General features: G+C 49.5%; 2 protein-coding genes across 4 annotated transcripts in view; one reads left to right on the top strand and one right to left on the bottom strand.

Annotated features, from left to right (window-relative positions):
- The first annotated feature begins 692 nt into the window (after positions 1-692).
- Positions 693-2,768, top strand: grem1b (gremlin 1b). Its single transcript, XM_040198999.2, has 2 exons — positions 693-1,167; positions 1,550-2,768. The coding sequence occupies exon 2, from the start codon at positions 1,551-1,553 to the stop codon at positions 2,106-2,108; it is 558 nt and encodes a 185-aa protein (XP_040054933.1). The 5' UTR covers positions 693-1,167; position 1,550; the 3' UTR covers positions 2,109-2,768.
- Positions 2,769-3,252: 484 nt separating this feature from the next.
- The window catches only part of LOC120832517 (formin), a 39,863-nt gene continuing 25,496 nt past the window's right edge, over positions 3,253-17,619 (bottom strand). For 2 of the 3 annotated variants that reach the window (XM_040198850.2, XM_040198849.2), the window contains 7 exons: positions 17,529-17,588; positions 17,308-17,428; positions 12,938-13,030; positions 9,428-9,479; positions 6,183-6,332; positions 5,066-5,147; positions 3,253-4,983 (listed from right to left, as the gene is read on the bottom strand). In XM_040198850.2, coding sequence (XP_040054784.2) covers positions 4,939-4,983; positions 5,066-5,147; positions 6,183-6,332; positions 9,428-9,479; positions 12,938-13,030; positions 17,308-17,428; positions 17,529-17,588 — 603 coding nt within the window. In that variant the 3' untranslated portion in view covers positions 3,253-4,938. The other variant, XM_078089439.1, reaches the window with a different exon arrangement.

Here is a 17,619-nt window from a genome sequence, read left to right as displayed (position 1 = left end):
TGGTTCTTGTGGTTTGCATGATGAGTCAGTACCTGCGTGGAGCCACGTGGGGGCGCAGGACCACCGCGCACACGTCCAGTGTTCATATCGTAACCAACCGCCACTGCATCTTAATGCAACGCTGTTCGCAACCAATTCGCTTCTGGTTTATTTTGACTATAAAAAAACTCAAAATAACAATCAAACTGAGGCATTTCTGAAGAATCTGAGGAGGCAGTGAGGGGCTTTTTAGATGTATCCTCCATTGGGGGGGGGGCGAGCATACTGGACAACTGCGATCGAGTTGATGGTCCTTCCTCAGCAGGACACTATGAGAAGCCCTTAGTTCATGTAGGGACTTCGGTCATTAACCTTTCACGAATACCTACCGAGTAATGCTCCTCTTTAACATCTGTTACTCAAACAATAACTAACAAATCATCTACATTAATAACGGACTAAACGCAAAGAACAGCATGCGTCTCAAAGTGGCCTCAACTACAATAATCTAAGTTCATTCTTCAATGACATTAGTCTTTATTATTCACCCTCGTGAGGCTTATTAACGGCGTTCACTTGGGGCTCGTTTGCATTTAGTTTTAATTGGCGCATGCGCAGATGCACAATGAGACAACGTACAGGCGTTCTTTTTGTAATGGGAGGACCACAGGCATTTTATTCATGTATATAAAAGCTCTATTTTGAGGATGCACGGGTGTGTGTTGCAATTGAGTACATAAAGTTGAGATCACCATCGTGTTCCACCAGTTTCCCCTCATCCAAGTGCGCGTAAACCTGAAGCCTGCCGTTCGGTTCGTCTCCCCTCCTCCCCCCACCTTGCCTCGCTGTTCCCGGGTTGTCCGTTGTCTTGAAGTGGGTTCGGGGAAGTGTTGAGGGGGGCGGATAGTTTTCATTTTCTCCACATCGGGTTCAGCCAATAATGTCGAAGGGAACTGTTGTGCACATCTCAGCTGGCAGACATTTAAAAAGGGAGACAGTCCGGCGCTGGAGCAATTTGTATTAACCCCCCCCGCCCCCCGGACCCCGTCTATGTCTATGGAGCGGTTAGTCCCCCACCCATCCACATCCCCAGCGGCGAACGGTCGGCAGCAGTAGACGTCGATCACTTCGGAAGGTGCCGTTGGAGGACTGACGGGATCGTAACAACGCGCGCGCAGCCTCAAACAGGTGAGTGACTTTTAGACCAAAACATCCGCACACATCGTCTTCCGATATTTACATTTATGCGCCGTTTGGTCTGTATAAAAGTCCCCGGACTGGCGCGCGTTGTCAAATTGTGTGGTTTGAAACGGTGCTGTTTAAAATAAATACGGACGTTTGCTTTGGCTAAATCTGGACAGCAGGTTATGTTTAGTGACAGGATCGTTTTTATTTCTCACTGTTTAGACAGATGTAATTACAAAAATGTGGCCACGTTGGTTTTATACTCCAGTGTCACTTCGCAGTGTTTTTTAAAGCGCTTTTGTACCGGTGCGTTTTTACGCAGCGTAAAAGCTTCTGGCAGTTGCGCGTAAAACGGTGTTGGATCATTGTACTTCTCTCCCCGCAGGATGGCCGGCTCCACGCGTATCTTCTGCATCTTCTGCAGCGTGCTCTTCGCCGTGGGGTTGCTCTCCTTGCCCGTGGATTCCAAGAGAAACCGAGGTTCACAGGGTGCCATTCCCCACCCCGACAAAACCAACCCTAACGAATCTGAGCAGCAACCGCAGACTCCGCAGGCGGGCCCCGGGCCCCGGCAGAGGCAGGGCTCATCCTCACCGGCCGACGAGGTGCTGGAGTCCAGCCAGGAAGCTTTACACGTGACGGAGCGCCAGTATTTGAAACGGGACTGGTGCAAGACGCAGCCGCTGAAGCAGACCATCCACGAGGAGGGCTGCGTCAGCCGCACCATCATCAACCGCTTTTGTTACGGACAGTGCAACTCCTTCTACATCCCCCGACACATCCGCCGGGAGGAGGGGGCCTTCCAGTCCTGCTCGTTTTGCAAGCCGAAGCGTTTTACCACCATGACTTTCACGTTGAACTGCCCGGATCAGCAGCCACCCACCAAGAAGAAACGCATCCAGCGCGTCAAACAGTGCCGTTGCATTTCCATAGACCTGGACTGAAGAGATGCGTTGTGTGTGTGCGCGCGTGCGTTGTTCTGGTTCATCGCAGACAACAAATGCCCGTCTCCATCTCGAAGGCGTCTTACACGTCGGCTACAAAGACTCCGTTCTTGCACAATGTGAACAAACATTGACTGGCATTTATAAACCAACGATGAAATGCAAAGAAACGTTTTGCTTCTCACCATTTAGCCAAGTTTGAAAGCAAGCATCACTGCACGGGAACGCGGGCTTGGAATGGGCACGTTTTTACGCACGGCTTCGTCACCCGGGAGGACTGCATACCTCCGGCTTATTTAATACACCGAGACCCTTATTGTGACAGGAAAACATTAGTCACTCCTTTGTATTTTTGTGTGCCTGTGATTGTTTAACTGGACGTTTCCACTGTGTGGACCACGAGGAATGAGTGGCGGTATTTGTAAATTAAAAAATTCGATTTTATTTCGATTCTTTCACGGTGAATTGATTTCTGTGAATTTCGAGTAGTTCATTTGTTTTGAGATGGATGCCTATAAATTTGTAGAGGCCTTTTCTTTTAGTTAAAACGGACAATGTACAGTGATTAAATAGTTGTAAAACGTACAGCCATCTAATGTAACCGGTTTGTTTATTCCTTAGAATAAATTATCCCTGAAAACGTCAAATAAATGGATGTAGAAATATTGTCTGACTGTACGTCTTATTGGAACGTGTTAAACAACCTTCCTGCGTGGATGAGAGGATGCGGGTACCAGTGATTCACACGGCTCGCAAATCTAACCCAGGAGCACGTGGTGTTCGCGTCCATCTGTCCCGGGGGGATTTCTGCAATGAGCAGGGTCATCTTTGCGTTTGGATGAACATTGGTTCCGTGTCACCTCGCAATGACTGTAAAACCGGGTCATAAATTCCCAGTGACAGTTGGAATTTTAGAGCTACAACAAATAGGCTAAAACACTGAAATGTCCTTCTTAAAATAAAAGTTCCAGTCATTTGCCAAAATTCCCTGTGTAAATATTACAAACCACAATATTTGACAAGTCTTCCAGGAACCAGAGGATGACTTCATTCTGACCCAATAAGGCGGATTTATAAGTAATCAAACCTGTTTCATATTTATACCATTTACTAGGCTGAATGCCTAAAGAACATTTAGAGATACTTTATTTGTTCCACATCCAGTAGTTTATTCTTGAAATTTAAAACAATTCCGTTAAATGACAAATCACCTATTTGAGAGCTACTGAAGGTCACATGAACAGACATAAAGGCTACAGCACTTCCTCTGTCAGTATCGGCTCTATTTTGCTTTTCAAACCCTCTGAAGCAAAACAGTTGATGAAAGATCTAGATTCTTGTTTTACAAAATAAATGCCCAAAAGGGTAAAAAAAAAAAAAAAGAAAAAAGAAAAACAAAGCCATTCAAGGTGCCGTTTTTATGTATATGGAAGTCTATCCGAGGTATAACAACTCACATGGCTTCAGGTGATATAATTAAATATTCTTAAAAACCAAAATACAACCCGTGTCTCTCTAAAACTTAAAAGCACGTTGTATCCATGAGAAAATATATCCTTTATCTGACTGACCGATCGGGTGGCTTCTCAGTCTCACAACTCAAATACAAATGCATCCTAAAAAAAAAAGGAGCAAAGTTGATGCTTTTTGGCAGAAAATAAATCGTTCTTTACATAAATAGACTTTTCTTGATTCATACAGGAGCGTGGTTACATCTTACATTTGCAAAAATAAAATATACACTTTAATACACTCACTTTCTCCTTCACTTAAAAAAATAAAACAAAAATCGGGTGGGACGTCATCATGAAGCAGTGCGATTCAGAACGCTTCTAATGGCCGTATACTCTTGCATAAGAAAAGAGGTGCAGCGGGATGCGATGTGGCTAAAACACGTGCAGGCGGTTAACGCGGCTTAACGTGGGAGCGCGGCACCAACGTACCGATGCTGCAAGCAGTAAAGTGCTCTGAGGAGTGCTGGACACGATGTGATGGGGGATTAACAATTAAGGAACATTTGGAATTTTAGGTGGGGGGGGGGGGGGGGGTGAGTGCACGGCCAACACTTGCGATGATTTGAAGTTGTGTGTGTGTGTGTGTGTGTCTGCTGTTCTGTGGCCGTCACCCAGCGCTACACAACCCGGTGAAACCTAACAAGCTCTTCACGCACTCCAGGTCCCAATCTGCGGCGCAGCTCGTTCATCACACTTCTCCGAGCCGCTCGGTTCTACAGCGTGACGCGTTTACAAGACCCGTGATGAGCCGCGACCAATGAAAAGCTGTTGGCTACACAGCAAAAAAACAAAAAAACAAAACACACACACACACACACACTAGCAACTGCTTCTTATTTTGTTCTTTTGCGCTTCCAGAGAGATTAGTCCTGCGGACGGGGATTTCTTTCTCTTCTGTCCACATAACAGCGGCGGCTGGAGGAGGATTGTCACTCTGCCGTTGGGAAAGAACTTGATTCTCAGCTCTTGCAGATCCAGAAGGACGCCGCCCTCCCCTCCCCTCCCCTCCTCTCCTGGATGTGTCGTCTGTGGCGAATCCCGCTGACCCCTGGAGACCTTTCACAAGCGGGGCACTCGGAGGCCGTGCCCCCGCCGGATGAAAGAGATCGACCTTTGGCCTCTAAGAATCCCATCACTTCGGCCGTGTCAACCATGCATCCTCAGCGGAGGCCCAGCTCCTCTCTGGAGAGGGTGGGGGAGGGGGGAGGGGGGTCCGGGAGTCCGTATACGGGCGGGTCAGTGCTGTTTTTTCCTCCGGCAGGTGGCAACGGCAGGAGATCTTCTCACCTGCGACGCTCCGTCACTCGTGTCTTCACTCAGCTAGAAGACACGCCTGCTTCCTTCTGCCGCAGCCTCTCTTTCTGTTGACAGACGGAAAGACGGTGGTGGGTCTATTTCAGCGCAGACACGAGAAAGGGCGGCTTCCCGCAGATCCCTTCTTACCAGGCTGTTGGCGTTGATCTTCTTGGTTTCGACTCGCTTCTCGGCTGTGATCTTCTTGATGTTTTCTTGAGCCTCCTTCAACCTATGAGAAAAAAAACGAGAAAAAAAAAAAAAAACACACTGAACTTTGGAACAAAATCATGAAACTTGCGTAACTTACAAAAGCGAAAGTCAGCAGCTTCTCATCGCTGCGTCTTTGTGAAGTTGTCTGTGAGGAAGACCTTCATCTTACTGGGCCACCTGGTGCCATTGGGCCGCGTGGACACAAACAATACGCTCTCGCTCCCTCCGGGCTGATGAGATAATGAGGAGGCCTTTAAAAAACACTTAGGGCTTTTACGACCGTACAGCTAATTGTACATAAGCACAGTCAGCTGTGAGTAACGGGAGACACAACCAGCGGCTCGAACAACGAAGAGCGAGCTCACGGCCCCACGGCGGGGTGGGGGGGGGGGGGGGGGACGGGAAGCGCCGTGACGTGAAAAAAAAAAAAACACGGAACCGCCGCACGGCGCTCAAATTGACCCTGGCAGTAAACCGGCGCCTCCGCTCCCGCGCAGCCCCCGTCGGGCCGCATGTCCAGCATCATTACAGTGTTTATCAGCTCGCTAGTAAAGCCAGGCGGCCGCCAGTAGGGTCTGCTGCGCCGCCGCCCCCCCCTCCCGACGCGACGCCTCAGGTCAGAGGAAACATCATAAATTAAGGCCCCGGTGCTCGGACTGAAGGCCTCAGCTGGGCCGGTTTGCTCCCTCTTTGATAGCAACCCCCCCCCCCACCACCACTCTGCTCTAATTAAGCATCTGCACATCACCCTCGTACAATTAGAGCCAATTTGGCGTCACGTCTAGAGGTCGTCGTCCATCTATCAGAAGGTGTCGGAGACAAGAAGTCTGACCCCGGGATGAAATAGTTCAGGCTTAGCTCGGAAGCCAAGGTTGTGTTCTGACTCGAGGAATGACATACTTCACACCGGGCTTTACAAAGGATTACTTTGAGCATTGCACTTCATTAAGTTGGAGGACCACAGGCCGATGAAGAAAAAAAAGAAAAAAAGGGTTGGAGCGAATTTGTGAATGCTTAAGCTAATCCTTGACAGAGACACCAGACTTCAACCCACCTCTCCTTGGAGATGTTCTTGCTCTGTCGTGTCCAGGCGTTCTTGAAGTCATTGCAAAACTCGTACCAAAGCATGAAAACGAGACCCGGGGACACGTCCTTCTCCCCGGACTTTGGCTTGACCCCGTAGTAGCTCGCCATGTCCTGGAAACTGCATCGGAAGAACAAAACAAAACGTATAGTCAGACGCGTATAACGAAGAAGTGTTCCAGCGAGCTCAAAAGCTAAGAAAATAATAAGACAGGAAGAGCACACAGGGGAAAAGCTGGATGAGACAGAGCTGGACGGATCGTGTCCACCCTGCAGGGTCACGGGGGAGAGCCGGTAGCGGCGGCTCCGTTATCACCATCGGCTGTCGCAGCCTGCAGGGGGGGGGGCGCCAGAGGAGACGCAGACCTGCAGAACAAGCAGCACACACACACGCGCACACGAACATGGAACGCACACATTCATCTCCGATACGTGAATATGATTAAAAAAATGAGCTCACAAAAAAAGAAGAAAAAAAAAACAAAATACGCACAGTAGAGACGCGTCAGATTTATGTGGATGAGAAGCTCGTGGACTTTAACCCGGACATGAAAGACATTTTCTAGCCGTGCCTGTCAGAGGGTTCGTATGAGGGGGGGGGGGGGGGGGGGGGGGTCTATGATTCAGAGGAGGCTTCTCGTCCCATCCACACCCGGATAGGCTCTGACCTCCACGTGCTAGGTGGCTTTTTGCGACGCTAATCTAAGACACATTCACCTGGAGCGAAAGTCTGCAGACGGCTCGCTGAACGCCGAGTAAAAAAGGGAAGAAAAAATAAAAGGGGGGGGTGGGGGGGGGGTTCCGCATTTCCCAGAGATGCGTCATTTCGCTGTGATGCTCCAAAAAAAACAAAGAAAAAGAAAGAAGAGCGCTGTAGATCATCGCGCACCCTACAGAAGAAACCCGAGGCTGCGAGGATGTTTAGATTGACCAAACAGACCTTCCGTCCCAGGTAGCTTTGTTGCAGCCGGGCCGGGTCTGGCAGGATGAACATGGTCCCCCCCCCCCCCCCTCCATCAGCTCCTCTGCTGACCCCGGGGTCATCATGTCAAAGCACGCACAAATCAAGCAACGGCGCTTTTCCTTTTAACCTCCCGAAGCACATGCAACAAGCGGCGCAGCGGCTTCACTCAAAACAGATGAAAAGCGCACTCACACATGCCAGTGTACCTACGAAACAAACAAAATCACACAGGCCTTTGTTCTTTTTGCGAGCGCGGAACAATTACACACAAACACACACTGCTGGTATACACGTTATGATGCCATTGCATGAGAGGGTTTACTGCAGCACCTCTAGCCGGCATTCCTCACTGACAGCTAGAGAGAGAAAAAAAGCCATTACGAAACCATGAGCAGAACGGGAAATATCTGGACTCTGCATTCTTTTGTTTCCTCGGTAAAAAAGAATCACAGCAGTAAACTTCACGTCGTGGTGCTCAAAGCCCTTTTGCGCCATCGGCCGTCACACAGCACCCGGGCGGAGCAGCGAACATCTGTGACGCCACGGCTGCACGGTGACGCAGCGGGGCCAAAGGAAATGGAGCACGATGTGGCAGAAGGGGACTTAATGAGACGCGGCCGGGGGGGACACAACCCAAAGAACGCCGACGTGAAGCGGACAAATCACAAGTGTGTGTTGAGGGAACTTTGCATCCATTTAAAAACGTAGAAACAAGTCTACAGTCCCTCTCCATATGTGATTCCGCCCTGTTGCTACGGCTAATGCTAATCCTGCCAATGCTAACGTGCTGGTATCTAGTCACCGTGTACTAACACAGACTACAGCTTTGGACTTCCATTTGTTAAGAACTTCAAATGTCTTTTAAACGACGTCTTAACACGAGAGCATCGTCTGAATAAAACGGCAGAAATAATCGTGGGATTAATCGTCTTCCTGGTCGATGACAGGCGTCTAAACCCAAAGGCCGAGGTGTTGCGTAGCGCTTGTGATGCGTTTTTATTTTTGCTTTAAAAAGAAAAACACGACAATGTTGCGGCCGGCGCTTCTGTCGTGCGTGTTTTTGTGCGAGGACTCCTCCTTTAGCGCAGATGTGCGAGCCCACCCAGGGCCCAGCGAGCCCGCTGACGCCCATATTCATCAACGGCGTGTCACTTTTACGAGGTGGCTCTGTGGGAACCTGAGAAAGCCAAACCCCCCAACCCCCCCCGAACACCCACCCGCCTCCTGCTCTACCTAACCAGTTTGCCAGCCCCCCTCTTGAGATGAAAATAAAAAGGGAAACTCAATTTATCAGGCAAAGGTGCGTTCAGCCGCCGGGCCCTTTTGATCAATTTCACCCTCCGAGTTCAACGCCTTCGTCACGATAGTGTCACTCAAGCAAAAGAGGGCCCACGTGTGTGTGTGTGTGTGTGTCAGTCCAGTTCAGCGGGCAGATACCAGTACATGGCGAAGGGGCGGAGCCGAGAGACCAGGGCAGAGAGCGCGAGGCGCAGCAGCACGAAAACGGAGCCTTTTGGAAGCGTTCTCCGAGTTCTAGTAATTGCAGAAAGCAAAAGCATTTCTTGATTGTTTATAGTTTCCATTTTCCGGCGTCATTCACTTTGCGCTTACGTGATTTATTTTGGAAGAGGAAGAGGTTTGCGATATAAAGCAAACAATCCTGCTCTCTATCCAAACAAGGCAAAAATAATCTATTGGCCTTGTTTGTCGGCCCCACCATCTTTTTCCAATATGAAATGTTCCAGATATGATTTCGCTGGGAGAGCGAGCTCAGCGGCTGCCAGCGCGTCTTAAATCTCTCAGGAAACTCTTCTGCACAAAACACGGCTAAGAATACGATAAGAATGATAGGAACTGAAGGGGAGGAAGCACAGGGCGTTCAAGCTTCAAATACAGTACGCTGGTTGTTAATGCCTGTGTGTGTGTGTGTGTGTGTGTGTGTATCCACCGCCTTCTCGGCTAAGCATTTTACTAAGTATTAAGTACTAAGGCCTCAAAGTCAAAAATAGTTCAAATACATATAAAACAGTGCTTAATCCTGCAAAATAAAATAGCCACAAATCACATCCAGCAGTCCCTCTGTTGTCAAAGTGTGTGTGCAGTTTCTCAGTATGATGCCATGAAGCCCCTTTGTGTTACCAGACACATTACGCGGCTAATTTGCACTGTGATGTGATGAATACTGTTCATCCAAACAGCCTTCAGCACTTTGAATGCCTCTCGGCTCGGGGTGGTTCAAGTTGGCGTCGTACCTTCTCTGTGCGGCATTGAGTCGATCCTCTTCGGCCGAATGCTCCTTTTGAGCTGGAAAACAAAAAGGAGGAAACGTTTTATTCACGTACATCTTGGTGCAGATTATTAGGGGTTTTGGTGACATAAACAACTGAACGTCTCCCCCAGGGCGACGCGGAGTAGCGGCCGCGGGAACGCCGGCGCGTCCAGAGGGGGGCGCTGTGTTCACAAGCCGTCCTTATGGTCGTCAAACGAGGAGGGAAGAAGAAGAAGAAGAAGCAGAAGAGCAGCTCCGGGGTGGGGATGTCATTGACACAGTTGACCACACCGTAAAGTTCCACATGCTTCTGTGTGGTGAGCGCGATGCCCGGTGGGGGGGGGGGGGGGGGGGGCGCTCTGTCGGCGCGTGTGCAACGGCGAACCGATCGGGAGTTTGAGCAGAGAGGCTTGAGAACTGGAGGCTCCCGTGGACTCCTGCCATGTAAAAGTGCCTAAATGCAAGGCAGATGTGTGCGGCGGGCCAGGCCGAGGTGCAAGAATTTATCTAGGGCCAGAGAGTGCCTGTGATCTCAGATTTATTGCATTTTCCAGATTCATCCTTTTTACAATGATGGGGGACCCTTCCTACTTTTAAGATTTAAGAGCGGGAAGTCTCCAAAAAATTGTTCAAAGGCAGTTTTGGGGGTCTTTTGGGAGAAGGTGAGCTTAAGCCTCCAACCAAACCACCCCTTTTACTCTTTTCCTTTAAAAAAAAAAAATGTGTATGTGGGCAAGGGGGCCGAGGTAAACCTAATGAATGAAGGTTGTGGCTACGTCTGGGATAGAAAGGGGGGGGTAAACCAATGGCGTTGGTCTCAGTGGGGGTCGGGCCGGCGCCTGGAGGTGCCCCTCTGGTGCGGCTGTGCAGAGGTGGCACCGGAGCACAGAGACCGAGAGAGAGAGAGGGAGGATGTGTGAAGTTTCCCCTCCCTGAGCAAACATGAAACCAGTAGTCGCTAACTGGAAAGTTATGAGTCGTGCACGCTGCGAGGGACGATAAATTAGGGCTTTAAAACTCTGGACACACTTTTGCAAACCCGCTGCTGTACCTCGCAGCGAGATGACAAACAGGGGGACCGTCGGACCGAGGGATGCTGAGGGCTTTTCCCGCCGCATCGCGCGCACTTCCTCCCACAGTCGTTGTCGGCAAATTCTACGCCGGCTGCGTAATTCCCCGCTCATGTGAACAAGTGATATTTTAGTTGTTACGGTCTGACTCACTGGCAACAAAGAAAAAAAAAACAGCGAGGCGGTGAAGTGAGCCTCACACCGGCGCAGATTAAAAGCAGGAATTTGTTTTCAATTAGTCAGGGCTTTTATCCAACGGCACAAATATGCCAGTAAGAGTATCCCCAGAGGTTTCAAAGAGCGGTTATTAAAAAGGCAAACAAAAAAAAAAGGTGGTTGATTCGATGTTCCGATGTTTTTAACTTTGCTTGAGGGAACGGAACAGGAACAGGACCAGGAGTCGGCCTTAAAAGGAGAACGCAGCACCGAAACCCGCTCAGGGGCCTTCGGGGTTCATCTTCGGGGGCCCCCCGCTGAGGGCTTCGCCTACTCTGAAACACCCGTCTCCATCCGTCCGGTCGCTCGTATGCGGTGGATCCCGGCTCGTCTGAGGGTGTAAGTGTTATTCGGCTGAATTCAATATCTGACGCGGCGTGTCAAACACATGCTCCTGTGGTCAGCGTCCCCGGCGTTAAACCTGGGTGAGAAATTGAGTGAGTCACGGTTTAAGAGCCTCGGCCGTTCTTTGATGTGAGGAGATGGTTGCTTTGTTTGGCTCTCTGGAGCCACGGAATCATCAAGAGCGACGATTACGCAGCGAATGCGAAGCGAGGAATTCTGTTCATGAAAGAGAGGTTTACAAGTACCCCACTGGAAAGTTTATGTTCAAGATGTTCCCCTCGCAAAATCAATGCCGCTCGGTGCTTAATTAAACGGACGTGTCTTTTGTTGTACTGCAAACACAGACTCAACCATCGATTTTCACTCTGCAGCGAGAACATCTGGAAAGCGCATCCGCCACTCGCCTCCAACGGCAATCGTGGGCCTCCGAGTTCAGAGATATCCGCCATTCGGCTGTCTTCATTCACGCAGATACAATTAGAAGAATTGACTATTGACTACTCCCCGATGGCCGAATGTTTAGTTGCTTTCCACGTGCCAAATAGCTCCAATTCCGGTCATAATATAATAAAAGCAGCCACATTGAGAGGCAAGGAACCAGATACTCTAAACGGTTGATAGACACAGCTTTAGCTTTTCTTTAGAAACTGTTCCTCGGGGTGGACAAAAGTTCCAATAAAAAATGTTTTACGCTTTGTAGCGTAGCAGAGACACGGTTTCCTGCCGTAAATCCAACTGTGAGACGGTGAGCTCCCGTTTCCTCCCGGCCCCTCGTGACCGGGATCTCCGCATATCTGCTGGATCCCGGGAGCATCTGTCCACAGGCTGCCGCACACAACGCACACTCGTGTGACCGCGGCAACCTCAGCGAGGTCAAATCGAGGATGTCGGCGAGGAGCGACCGGGCTTCCCGCAGAGCAAATGCCATTAAGGTTTAAAAGGGACGGGAGATTCAGGGCATCTTTCTTCTTCGTTGGTGTTTCCATAAAACCCTCGGCACCGGGCAGAAGGCACAGAGGTCGGGGTGCTTTAACAGTATTACTCAAACAGAAGAGGCGTCCTGCCGGCTTTATGGCAGCCGAGAGCACACGAGAAGCGTCCACACACAGACACACACACACACACACACACACACCACACTTTCCGCACTCCAAGGCGCACTTAAAAACCTTTAATTTTCTCAAAAAACGACAGTGCCTTATATATATATATATATATATATATGGATCAATTGGTTAATCGGTTGATCCATACTGGTTGTACGCGGCGCTCAAGGCGCGCTGCCAAACACGCCAAAGCTCGCCTACGACGGCGAGATGCTGAGCGGCGCTCAAGCGCGTGAGATATGGAGCTGCTTTCAGGGCGCGTCGGAGAAACAAAGCTGTCGTTCTCACCGAGCACTTCATGAGAATAAAGAGCGAGAGACGACGCCCTTTTCTCTACAGTAGCTGAACCGTCTTAACGGGGAAAATGAGTTATTCTAAAAGGAGCCGAAGCTGTAAGGCGGCGGGAGCGGACGCACCATCGATCGGACCTTGAAAGCACCGTCTCCACCGCCCCACATCCCCCACCCATCCACCCGCCCCGACGTCAAACGTCTGACTGCAGTATCTTCTGCGCATTATAATCCGGTGCGCCCTATATATTAAAAATGTTCTAAAATAGGTCATTCGTTGAAGGTGCGCCTTATAGTGCGGAAAATACGGTACGTCCTCGGTTCAAATGAAGACATCCGAGGAGTTTTTTTTAGGGTAAAGGGCAAAATTGGTAATATATTTATTTATACTTTGCAAACCATATGTGGCACAATGTTTCCCACGTGTCTTTTACACTTTTGCCGCAGATCAACAGCATCGACTCACCGGCAGAGATGAATCCTTCCATCTTCTCCTTGAAGGGCTGGAGGAATTCCTCGGACGGGTTGGCACAGATCTTCTGCGTGGTCTTCTCGCAAGCTGGTGGAGGGAACAGAGGCGTGAGAAGAGAACGATATTAGTGATGTTAATATAGGAGAGTCATTCAAGAAGAGAAACCAGTTATACAGTAATACAAAAAAAACTAATCAGGAAATGGGTTTTAATTCAAACTAGTCGAGGAAAACGACAAGAGGAAAAAAAAATGATTTCTTCATTGAATTGAAGAAAAAAAATAAAATGTTGGACTTTACAGATTGTTACCATATTATCAAGTGTATTTAGTTGCTAACTAAATATGCTAAAGCAACGGGAGTGAAGCGTTTAACGAGGATTGAAAGCAGCATTTAATTTCCCTGAAGAGTAAACAGTGAGAGCATTTAATCATTTTAATTAAACACGCGTGTTAGTTAATTAGCCTGTAGTTTTCCCATTGCTGGAGAGTATCTCAGGGTTCACGAATCATTGAAATGTGTCTGATTTTAAAAGAACCTCAGACCCCACTGTCCACTGCTGCAGATGCGTTTGCTGTTTTTTGTTGATGGCGACCCAACTCGCACCAGCTCACGAGGTGCTTCCCACCCCGACACCGTCTCCAGCTCCCCCCGCGAGCCGGGGCGACCACAACGCGCTCGCCCGGTGAAACAACCGAGGCACATCCAGCCTGCGAGTCATTAATGGCTGCAATAAATACCTTTGCTTGCTTGCGACCGCATAGCGTAATAGCCGCGCAGCACAACAAGAGCATTAAACGGGTCTTGGGGCCTTTTGATCCGAGCGTGGCTCTCAGAGGGTTTTTTTTTGGGTGGAGGTGGGAGGTGGAGGGGGGTTTCCCCCCCCCCCCCACGTGTGGAGCGGCTGCACCTGCAGCGCGGAGAACTCAGTCTATTACATCTTTTATTTATTGGCCGTCTCAATAAATCAGACAGGAAATGCAACGTCTGCACATTAAAACGGGGCAGTGGAGTAACCGCGCGCAGCCTCGCGGTCTGGATTCCAGCGCACTTTGTGGAAAAATACATTTAAGAAGAAAAAAAAAAAAACAGAAATCAGCAACCGTACAAACATGACCACGGTATCCTGTTTGGACAAACCACGTTTCCTTACCAGAAACCCCCCCACCACCACCTCCCTAACTCAAAAGGACCCATTAAAACAGTGTTCAAAACAGCAAGTCTACAATTTAGAGGCGGCTCCGGTCCAAATGTGGTCCAGACAGCAAAGGCTGCGAGAAGGAGGCCCACAAAGACACGGCAGCTGTAAAGGATAAAAACTAAAAAGCTCCACTTTGAGACGTTGTCCTGCAGTGATGATACACACGTCAGAGGAGATACATGTAACACGTAAAAAATAAAAAATGTCTGTGCCGCACACGCACGCACCGGCACTGATAAGGAATCATGCTTTTGTTTATGGGGGAGTGAATTCTAATGTTGCACAAACTGCTCATCACAGCACAGCAAGAGGAGAACGTGGTGAGAGTACGCACTTTATTTCACGTCTCACAAAGCATATACGTCATCACAGCCAATGGAATGCTGGAAGTATTTTTAAATGAAGAAAATATGAAAAAAAGGGTGTACAAAATGTACATTTCTTCTGCTTTAATGATCATTATAATATGCGTAAAACAAAAAATATATAATGTTAAAATGTCAAAAAGAATGGCTGTCCTGAATTAACACTATGACTATTAATTTGATGTACAGTGTCAATGTGTGTGTGTGTGTGTCATAAGAAAATCATACTCTGAAAAATCTGTATCCAATCAAAGTATCCAATTCACCGTCACTACAAGCGGGAAACTAATTTATTCACCACCAAGGCCTCACCGAATAAAAGGTCTATGGATATTTGTATGGCCAAAAGCAATTTGTCCAAGCAGACCCACAGGTACATTATTTCACATTGTGGAAATATCCAGTAAGAGTGAGAGCTGGTACCATAAAGGCACCCGTACAACATCTACAAACATCTATTTAGTCATCACATCATCCATCATAACCCAAATGGGAGCAAAATGACCGGCTCCAGTTCTGTTTACTTTGTTTGTTGTAAGGAAACAAACTAAACCACCCAGACGTTTTCCCCGTGATTTACAATGTGTGGTTAGTGAAAGATGGGATCCTCCTCTGCAGCTACCAGGACAAAGCGCAACTGTGTGTGTGGATTAGAGAGAAACCCTCCAGCCGAGGACCACGCGGTGAACCTGCTGTGAGACCAACAGTTCCGTCCTCTCTCTGTAGCTCATTATTATTCAAAAGCAAAGGCCGAGGAAGCAAACCACTTCTCCATCGTACCAAAACATAAAAAGGCAGTTCTAACTGTTGTCAATGTACCACCAGGGAAAAGGCAGTAGGTTAAACCAGTCACATTCTAGAGGGAGATTCTCCACCGATCCCTAATCATCTGCAATCCTCTCGTCCGTGAGGCCGGCCAGAAGAGACCGAGAGGGAAGACACACTCTCCTCATGAATCAACCCAAAGCCATCAAGCTAAACCCTCCGAAACGCAGGATGGAGAATGTTCTCGCCGGTAGACACACGAGGAACATAAAGTGGAGCCTGTGATGTTGTTAAGATGCAAGAGGACCTCTACGTCGTGGCTGGATTGGATTCTTACTTAATTTGCTCACTGCCTGAATCATTTTTCGTCTCATTTGCTCAGACGAGCGGCGGCCGTAACCCTCAGCGCGCCGGGCTTCACGCGTCCCCGCAGCCCCGCGTCGTAAAACAGCCCTCAGGCTAAAGGCCCTGCCTGAACTTGACATTAAATGCCATTTAAAATCAGGACACTTTCCCACAGTGGTGAACGGCTAACCTGGGCCAGGCCGTCTGTGAAACACTAAACTCCCCCGAGCAGCAAATGAGCTCTGACCGTTTATTTTTATTTGATCCTATTCCATTCGGTAGCGTCCCCGCCTCTCCGTCCGGTCCAATTACGCGGCAGTTAAAAGGGAACTTTATGCAAAGACAAATGTAATCTTTAGTTCGGCGGCGGCAACCCCGCTCTACGTGGATCGAGGCGGAAACGGAATAAAAGACGCAGGTCTTCATTAGGAGCCGAGAGTCCTACAGTAGGTTGTAGCTAGTTCATCCCCCCCCCGAGAGGAGCACAGAGAGGGGTCATCACCCTCTCCCCAAACAGGAAGCCCCATCAAAAGAGGATCATGTTTCTGCACAAGCCAGTGAAGGAGAAGGGCAGACGAGCAGGCCGCTGACGACGAACCGCTGCACAGTCCAGAGACGAGCGCACGCCTCGCTGCCGTCGCTAAACACAGAGTCTGCTGACCTCTGACCCCCGGGGGCCAAGCGGAGGGGCGAGAGACACCGCCCGCCCACTGCAGTCGCCACCTCGGGGATCAGGCGAGGGGCACGCGGCCCCCGCCGGCTGGCCTCCGTGAACCAGAGCGCCGGCGCCCTCGGCGTCATGCGCGGCCCATCGGCGGTGGATGGAAGCGATCTGCGTTAGCGTTATAATCAAGACCACTCGCTCGCTTTGGCCCGGTTTATAATAGCCCCGGCATAAATATTTATTCGCCGGCGGCTGGAGGGGGGGGGGATAAAAGAAACGAGCGCGAGTCGGGAGGTGGAGCTCGCCAAACGTGGGAGGATCCGACGCCGGCCCCGTGATGCCGATGCCCCCGAGGACCGCTGCGCCAGACGGGGCTGCGGCAGAGATCAAATACGAGGGCCCTCGTGTTGCATTTATTGTCTTCAGGTCTTCCATTTTTTTGGGCTAATAAATGAGTGACAGCTTGAGGTGGGTCTGGGTGCTTTAGTGGAGTCTTTGTATTTTCTCCCCCGGGTCACAGAGGAGACGGCTTTTAACAGCGATCCCAAAAAAAACGCAGGGGAGAGCCGCAGAGCATATCTAATTGCTTTCATATGCCGTATTATTGGTTGATTTAAATAACCACAGACACCGGGGGGCACCGGGGGGCACCGCCTTTAACCTCCGCGTGGCCCCGGCCAAGACGGAGTGGCTGCGTTGCTGAGTGGCTCGGCGCCCACGACACTTTGAGCCCCAGCACAGCAAAATCAGGTCCACTTATTTGTGCGCCCGGTCGGGACTTTAATGCTTCTGTCAGTGAGCTGGTTTTTGCCTTTTTTGGACGTCACGGCTCTTTGGCCACGTGCTCGGTCACCGGTCCTGAAACGGGAGAGTTTGCGTCGTTATGACGACCGCGGGCAGGAAAAGTACACGGGATTTAAATACTAAACCGCGCGGTGACAGACGGTACCGTGGGATAATTACGTCAGGAACTAACGTAACCTTGTTGAAAGTGAACAGACTTCGTTCAACGGGACGCGTCTCACCAGTCAGATCCTTCTTCAGCTTCCTGGAGTCCTTGGTGAGGTCTTCAAACTTCACCTGAGCAGCCTGGAAGAAATCCTGAGGCTCCGGCATTGGGAACACACTCTTTTCGGTGCCGGCGTGCTGTGAATCCCACATAACATACATGAGGGGCCGATATTTAAAGAGTGTTTGAAGAGTTTAAGAGTGTAGCATTGTGGGAATTTGATTGACGGTGCCTTACCGTGTCAAAATTACGCAGGTAGTATAAAACCACATAATCCACCAGGTTGATACGATTGTCCTGAGGATAAAATGACAATCACAGTTCACAC

The sequence above is a fragment of the Gasterosteus aculeatus genome, chromosome 15, assembly GCF_964276395.1.
Source record: "Gasterosteus aculeatus chromosome 15, fGasAcu3.hap1.1, whole genome shotgun sequence".
Lineage (NCBI taxonomy): Eukaryota > Metazoa > Chordata > Actinopteri > Perciformes > Gasterosteidae > Gasterosteus > Gasterosteus aculeatus.
Note: the sequence above shows the minus strand (reverse complement) of the source record. Positions and strands in the feature narration are given on the sequence as shown.

What these genes read in the sequence shown, in the direction of transcription:
- grem1b (XM_040198999.2), top strand. Translation starts at nt 1,551, where the DNA reads ATGGCCGGCTCCACGCGTATCTTCTGCATCTTCTGCAGCGTGCTCTTC.